This window comes from Zerene cesonia, chromosome 20 (genome assembly GCF_012273895.1).
Source record: "Zerene cesonia ecotype Mississippi chromosome 20, Zerene_cesonia_1.1, whole genome shotgun sequence".
Taxonomy (NCBI): Eukaryota; Metazoa; Arthropoda; class Insecta; order Lepidoptera; family Pieridae; genus Zerene; species Zerene cesonia.
Window position 1 is genome coordinate 8,833,028 of NC_052121.1, and position 8,742 is coordinate 8,841,769.

Below are 8,742 nucleotides of genomic sequence, written 5' to 3' on the forward strand. Positions count from 1 at the left end.
TGACAACCGACTCTCTCACTACTAAGTGCCTCTATCAAGTCATTTATGTATAGGTTGAAAAGCGTGGGAGACGTTAACTTAGAGACGTTAACTATTGCTACATTATTTTATAGTAAACTAGCTGCGCCCCGCGGTTTCACCCGCGTAAGTCCGTATCCCGTAGGAATATCGGGATAAAAAATAGATGTTGGCCGATTCTCAGACCTACCCAATATGCTTACCAAATTTCAGAGGAATCGGTCAAGCCGTTTCGGAGGAGTATGGCAACGAAAACTGTGACACGAGAATTTTATATATATAGACTAGCTGCGCCTCGCGGTTTCACCCGTGTCAGTCTGTATCCCGTAAGAATATCTAGATAAAAAGTTGCCTATATATTATTCCAGTTGTCCAGCTATCTACGTACCAAATTTGATTACAATTGGTTTAGCAGTTTTTGCGTGAAAGAGCAACAAACACAACCATCCTTACAAACTTTCGCATTTATTATATAAGTAGGATAGTAGGATTATTAATTTTCATGTTTCGAAATGGTGCATTTTACTGCACTTAATTGTGCTAAAGCTTGTTATTTTATGCATTGTTATGAAAGATGGAGAGAAATTGTTCAAAATCACAAAAAAATAAACATTTCAGTAGTGATATTTAATACTATTTTGTTTAATCAATCAACTCAATATTTCAAGCTTAACACCTCAATATTTGTATAAAACCTGATTTCACGAATGTGCCTATATTACTCATCTGTGTTATAATATAAAAATCCCAAAATCATATCACTCAGTTGCCGCGCTATTTCCGCAAATCGTTTTTTCATTAAAATTAAGCATGACAGGTTTCTTGTGGGCGTGTAATTGGATTGTCCTAGTCTGCGGTCGGCAAATATCGGTAAGCAGGGCAGTTGGTAACTTGACCACTTGTAGTGGTGTGAAAAATACTTAAGGATGTAAAGGACATATGTGTAACTTTCAATGAATTGGTATTCATCATATAATATGTATTTTTCTTCACGTTAACGCTGAAATAATAAGCGGAAACAAAAATTATGCTATATCACAGTTGTGGTTAGGACCTCGGTCTAAGATCGAAAAGTCGGGGATTCGAGACCAGGCGAGCGTGCCGGAAATAAATTTATGTGTACATCACATCACACAAAATAATTGCAGAAGGCCAGAGTTGATGAAGATATTTATTTTTATTCAGTAGATATTGTGTGTTCTTGCCAATTTAATGAAGGCACGTGGACATAGATTCTACGGTCTGAAAATACACTAGGATATCGGCAATATCATATGTGATATCTGCTATAGGATATGTCTATATAACAAAAATTTGTTATTCACGCGATTATAACAAGTTTTGTGAGTCACATGTGAATGGAATAAAAGCAATTAGTTTTATTCGTAGTGCGTTAAGTGGGTATTCTTAATTATTTTTTTCATTTGAAAAATACGTAGCTCAATTAATATCTGAAGAATTGAGTTATTATTAGTTGATATCGATATGGTTTATTTCAATTCAAAGTAACAATCTTAATTGTTGAAATAATTAAATCTCTACGTCATATCTTGTCAAATCAATGTTCGATGTGTTAAAAATCTATCATAAATCTTAACATGTAAGTTGAAATTGGTAGGGTAGAATGTCGTAAGGAAATAAACTTATGCATTGATAATAACATTGTATTCTAAAAATCATCGTAGTATATAGGGAAAGGTCAAACAACTCGTTGCATAAAATCATCAAAATCTCGTTTATAAGCCAACATAATATCTCAACAATTGACGGACACAGTGAACTTTGACACGGCTCCTGCGTCTCGCTAAACGAATACTTCCTTCGTTTAATTCGGTCTTAATAGACCCATCTCGATTGCTCTTATAGTTTGTACTTTTAAGGTAAATTCGTATGTAAATGCGATAAAAAAGTTGTAGAATGTGGTCTATTGATTAATTTTGTACTGCCGATGAACGCATTACGAAACTTTTTTATGTGCCGTTCGAAGCGGACTATGTCAATATTTTCACTAGTTTCTACTTTTCGTTTACTGCTGTGAAGTAGGTAATCTATAAACCTATATAAGACCCTAAAAAGTACAATGAAACCACGGCTGTATTAAGATAGTGTTATTAAAATTCTTATCAGCGAGAATAATATGTAGATGTCTATAAATTCTTGGCATTTAATAAACTTTATCAATAAAAAATTCAATTAACAATCCATGATTTAATTTATATGTAAGAATAAAACAAATGTATTTTTAAGGACATACATACTTGAATTTATTTAAAATATTTCCTACAAATGCAATGAATCACAGATTGCACAACACTATAACAATGAATCAACAAAAGTGGTCATATAAATCCCCGTTACGTAGTTCTATTATCAACCATTTTCCTCGGATATTACAATTATTGTATTTTATGAAATTCGATCGAAAGGTCCGTTTATTTTTCCTGAACTTTCCCAGTCCATTCCTTCTTTCCAATTATCAATCCTTTCCTTATCCCTTACCCCTAAAAATCGGGTGGCGCATTAGCAGAGGCAATACCCCTACGAATGTACTTAGGCAATGGTGATCGCTTACCATCAGGCGAACCACCAGCTCAATTGCCTGCTATGATATAACAAAAAAAATCGATTAACTGTATGTTATATATTAATCACTAAATAAATTAATGTTTAATCTGTTCTTTTAACAAGTATTTGGGTTAGTATATTAGTGCTCAGGATCGGCAATTGAACACTCTTGTATATTTTTATACAAGAAACAATATGGTTTTCCTATTTTTGAAATACAAGATGGGACCAATCTAACAAACCAGCAAAACTGTAAAATTGTTCGGTCGTCATGAGTGATCAGTGGTGTAACTTATACGCACGAGATTATATGCATAGATTCTATAATTTTACCTGACTCATATATATATGCACCGTCACTAAATAGTTACATTAAAAAAGAAATAGCCCCGAAGTGAATTCGCAATAACTTAAGATATATAAATTATGTGTACAGTTTGTCTATGCCTATATATATTTATTCCGCCCGTTTTCAGTTCTCCGTGTTCCTGCTGATGATTTTCATAGCTGAACTGGCCGTCGGCATCGCTGGTTACGTGAAGCACCAGGATCTAGAAACCTCCATCGTCCGATCCCTCAACGAATCGCTGAAGCACTACTCCACGGACTTGGATATTCAAAAGAACTATGATATCATTCAGACTGACGTATGTATATATTTGTATCTTTTGTATGAAAAAAAATTATCAAAATAATGCTTTGTAATATTGATTAATGTACTATATCGTATTTGATAGATATAGTAATCATTTTACGTACACTAAGCCACTAAAAACGAAAATGTATTTGTAATACATATTTACCCTAAAACTTAAAGGGGATAGGTTTGTAGTTCTATTAACAAAATTTGTATAGATTTTTAAGTAGCTAAAAAGATTACAAAAGGACTCAAGAAGTGTCAATTTTTCATACTGCGATATATTCAATATCCAATCAAATTCGTAAATACTCGACCAAAGAAAATATGTAGCAGCCTAGCTCTATTATGCTCAATTTGTAGGCAACTTTACGACGATATAGCGCTGTGTGCTATAACAAACGTGATTTGTTACCATAATATACCATGATATGAGAACCTTATCTGTTTCCTGTTTAAACAGCAGTGTAGTTTTTATGATATAGCTATTTTTCATTTTATTTGTTTTAACTGGCTCTATCAAACATTTACTATAAGATTTGCATATAAACTAAAGGTTGGAAGCGGTTTTGCTTCGAGGGCTCAATGTGATAGATACACTTCAGTGTATTATTAAGTATGTAGTATATTCGTATGGCGTCACACTACACTATCATTGAGTGTGTAGTATACTAGAATGACGTCACATTGCACCGTTAATAAGTGTATACTAGTATGACGTCACACTGTACTATTATTAATTGTGTTGTATACTAGTATGACCGAACTGCACTGTTATTAAGTGTATTGTATACTTGAATGACGTCACACCACACTATTATTATGTCACCGTGCAGCTCCAATGCTGCGGCATCTACGGGCCCGGCGACTGGGCGGACAACGGCCTGCCCATACCGGCCAGCTGCTGCGCGGTGCAGGAGATCGCGGACAGCAAGCCGGTGGCGTGCACGCCCGCCTCGCCCGGCTTCCACACCGTGGGCTGTCTGAACAACATCCTCGCGCATCTGAAGGACGTGGCCTTGGTGCTGGGCGGCGTGGGCCTGGGGATCGCGTTCGTGCAAGTAAGTCATCGCTGAACAATGCACGCTATGTGCTGTAGATGATTGGTTACATGTAAACTATTCCGAGATGGTAGGCAGCATTATTCTTGACATTCCTTGTATTGGAAGCAATTAAGTCTGTGACCGCCTCCTTGGTACGGTTGTTAAGGCGTGAGCGTAGAACAGATACCCCGGGTTCGATTCCCTGTGGGGACCTACAAAAAAAATTCCTCAGTCAGTCAGGAGTCAGCCTCAGGATACAGAAGGCTGATCATCTACGTATCCATAAACAAAATCGACCAATTAATCAGATGTATATCATCTGCCACATACCCCACTGAGGGACTTGACTTTAAAGCGAGTAAATAACAGAACATGTTCTCATACCTTTGTATTTGTTTGTATTTGACCCGCTCGCATCTCGCATGATATTGTATTTTACGTTGATCGATAACTTTTCTAATTCCAGTTGCTCGGCGTGATCTTCGCATGCAGCCTCGCTCGCTCCATCCGCAGCCAGTACGAGACCGTGTAAACTCACACGAGCTTTATATATTTGATCAGTTATACCTGCGTCTATATTCATTGTGATAAGTATAAGTCCCATTTTGCATAGAGATAATTGTTATTTTGTTTAATTTTTTATATATATTTTTTGTAATTTAATTCAAATGAATCTTTTTCCATAAAAGATCTCAAACTCGAATGTTCTTTTTAATGATTTATTAATGTTTAGGAGCAGGGTAACGGCTCTAGTGTGATGTATTTGGCGTGAAATGCACAATGCACTGATTGGATCAATTTTCAGCTTAGTGTGCTCAGTGTTAAGACTGATTTTCGAATAGACATGGTGACGATTGCCAAATCTTTCTATCTGTCCCCCTATTTTAAAATTACGCCGTGGATTTTATAGTACAAAACTACGAAACACATTTTCATAAAACATACATAATATATATCCGATTCTCAGATATTCCACGGTGTAAATATATAATTAATGGATGTTATATAATCTTTGTCAAACTTAGAGATATATTTAATATTATATTTCGTATTTGATGTAGATAAGGTTGCTGTTTAGTATTAACTCCAGATTATATCTATTTAAAAACATATGACTGTTAAAATTCTTTCCACATTTGCAGTACTGACAGTTTATAAAGGACAAAAATGGCAACCTTTTGTAGATGTGGTGCACTTCTCTAGAAATTGTTTTGTGTAGATGCAAGGTGCAGTAGATGTACCAGATGAGATTAACTTGCATCATATGAAACAATATATTGGTGTTTAAATCTTTTCTGTACCTATATTTATAATAAACTTCATACGATATATGCTTGTGGTTTTATTTATATAACAATTTTTGTGCCCACTATCTCCGCTTTGCCTGAGTAACTAAAACGTTGGTATAAGTGACTTTCTGATTCTTAACAGAAGAAAATCAATTTGAATGAATGTGTAGTATAAAATGACTGGAGTTAATTAGTCTGGAATTTTAGATAAAATTTCCTGGGGCTTTCTCGGCTGTATCGAGAATTAATTCAATCGATTTTGATTCGATTAATCAAACACTGAATTATTGTTATATTGGTGAAAACTAAGACAGCGCGCGATGGTAGTCGCACTCTGTGCTTTAAAATAAAAATAATGTCGAACGAAAGTTTCGATCTCCTTCAATATATTAAACTTAACATAAACGCGAATTGACTGCATATTAAAAATTCTAGATCGAGGCTGAATCAGAAATCTTAATCAAATTGAGAACAAAATCAAGATTGAATCGATTTCGATGACAAGGCTTCGGGTTATAAATATCTATGAATCCTGACTTTCGCCAACACCTTATGATTACACTTATCTATGTTTTAAACCTGCGATAGGGTATTTGTATGAATAAAATCGATAGTATAAAGAGAAAATAAAACATTTTTGACTGCAATTTATAATTATTTGAATGCTATATTCGTACTCGTCATTTATTCGATGAACAAGACTAATCATATATTATAGGTTCATTGAGGTTGTGTATTCCATTTAATTATTGCTATCTCTGTAGAATGAAGATAGATTCTAATCGTATAATAAACCTCTTCTGCGATTCCAATTAATATAATCTAAAATATGTCTGTTGATATTAACTTAATACTCGTAAAATTGATATCCTAGATAAAATAGCAGTTATCTTTTTACGAGACTCCACTACTCCATTCTGCTATTTTTTATGAAATTATTTCTAAATAAATGTTGAGAGACTATGTATTGGATACATTTGTGGGCTGTAAAAGATTGGACGCACGGTACTTACAATAATTCTAAAAAATATTTTTATATAATCGATTCGTCGTTATCACAATTTTTTTATAATATCTCAGCAATATAGACTGGGCGACTCACTTGATAGATAAGTGGTGGTACCAGCCCAGCGTTAAAACACTGCAAACCTATTGCCGGCTTTAAATATTGCTCCTGTACGGTATTTTAATGCACGTCATTTTAAAATGGATGTAAAGAATTTCATTAACAACGTATACCTATATGCAGAATCAAGCAGTGGGATGTAGGCTATTAGAAATCAAATTATTACCTTGATTTTTAAAAATAATAGCAGAGGACATAAAAAAACAGCATGCAGTTAGTATAACATAATAAAACAGCAGTTAAGTGTTCTAGTTACACACATTTTTATTTTCCTATTTTATACCATGATATAAATTTTAACAAAAGATGATTATAAGAGTTTAGAGTTTATCAACATCGAGTTTCAAGGAACATCAGTCGCGTCGATAACAGCTGTTGTCTTGCAAGCAACACATTACGTCACAGTTAAAAAATAATTAAAAAATCACATTGACAAAATATATTCCAGTCACGAATACGGGTTCGGTATTCATATCCATCGTATGTCGAAAGCGATCTGACACTCACAGCACCAAACACACGTCAAATGATCACAAGTTAAATCGATTCCTTTTAGCTATATCCGTAACATTCACATAGTCGCGACATACGCTTGGCTAAAAATTACATAGCTAATTACTATACTTTAAAACTAGGGTTAAGACATACATTATACATTACCTAAACAATAAAATAACTTACGACTAATAACTGTTTACATTCTAAACGGAATATTCATGAAAATGATCAGTGATCTATGGAGTGAAGTGCCTGCACAGATTTGGCACTAATACCGCGAATCAGTTTAACATTTATATCATTTCAAAAGAAAAATATGATATGTTCACTCTGACCAAAAATATAACTATTGGTTTCTTTTATAAAAATAAATAGACACGACCACATGTAGAATTGAATAATTTTGTGAGACCTTTAACACTATGCCCAATGTGTTTTAGATTTCATAAATATCCAAATAAAAGTATTCACAAATTGTAATGTTTAATTTCATCATCGCTTTTATAATGCGTTGCAATGTTGTTTTAATATCTATAGGAAATTGCGAAATCTAAACACTTCAAATGAGTCAAAAGTTCATAAATTTCTTTTCTAATTACAGACGACATTTTCAGCCAAGTTAGAAAAGCAATTATGAACCTATAAATACCTATAAATGAAATAAAAAACGTCGTAACCGCAAATTAGCACGAAATTTTAAAGTCAAACACCAGGAATTGGTACCTCTCGAGTTTACACTCAACATACGTAAATTTATGAATTCTTGTGCTATAAGAATCTTCACATATCCTCCTATCACTTTGTAATTTAATACAATCACACATTTAAATCAACATTTAAAAATCACATACATATGACTGATCACATAAATAAACCCTGAAAATATATTGAGATAGTGTAAACCAATACATATTAATTATTTATTATTAAGTAGTTATCGTTTGCAGTTGCGTTTGAGATCATCGCTATATTGCGGCAAAAATAGACTCAATTCAATAGAACAAATACAATAGATTTTAAAATCACCTAAATTATACAAATGGACATATCCAAGCGTTTATTCACATTAATTGCAACTAAATACCATAAAGCCTTACAATAATGCATCTCGACATATACGTTTTGAGCCGACCCAAACCATCTCTTAACACGATCAAATTATAATCTAATCACAGCTAAATTCACGGGCGGAAGAGGGGTTCTATAAACCAAGCTCTAACTGAGATGATACATAGATGTCCAAACATTTGTTCGCTCATTAAATCCAAGTACAATAAACACATAGTTAAATTACACAGGTAATACTAAAGGGGAATAAACCAAACCCATATTCCGTCCATGGTGTGCAACAGATATGTCGAGACATGCATACAGTAGGTAAAGACAAGCTTGCGTAAGGATGGACCGAGTGTGGTTGAGTGTGGCATGGTCGGTTGCTAGGCAACGCAATCATGTCGCGTAGCGCTTGGTCCACAGGCGCGCGATGCGATCGTGCTCCTCTCTGTTCTGCAGGTACTGCGTCGCGATGCTGCCCACCAGCGGGTCCGCTGGAAATAACATATAATA

At 34.3% G+C, this 8,742-nt stretch overlaps 2 protein-coding genes across 7 annotated transcripts in view; one reads left to right on the plus strand and one right to left on the minus strand.

The window, feature by feature from the left end:
* LOC119835094 (CD63 antigen-like) overlaps nucleotides 1-5,594 on the plus strand; it is a 9,589-nt gene extending 3,995 nt beyond the window's left edge. Inside the window, exons 4-6 of the mRNA XM_038359712.1 lie at nucleotides 3,060-3,230; nucleotides 4,057-4,281; nucleotides 4,730-5,594. Coding sequence (XP_038215640.1) covers nucleotides 3,060-3,230; nucleotides 4,057-4,281; nucleotides 4,730-4,795 — 462 coding nt within the window. The 3' untranslated portion in view covers nucleotides 4,796-5,594. The remainder of the gene's footprint in view (nucleotides 1-3,059; nucleotides 3,231-4,056; nucleotides 4,282-4,729) is intronic.
* Nucleotides 5,595-6,917: 1,323 nt separating this feature from the next.
* LOC119835098 (ubiquitin-conjugating enzyme E2-24 kDa) overlaps nucleotides 6,918-8,742 on the minus strand; it is a 6,861-nt gene continuing 5,036 nt past the window's right edge. For all 6 annotated transcript variants that reach the window (XM_038359716.1, XM_038359722.1, XM_038359720.1 and 3 more), the window contains one exon: nucleotides 6,918-8,723. In XM_038359716.1, the coding sequence (XP_038215644.1) occupies nucleotides 8,626-8,723 (98 nt within the window). In that variant the 3' untranslated portion in view covers nucleotides 6,918-8,625. The remainder of the gene's footprint in view (nucleotides 8,724-8,742) is intronic.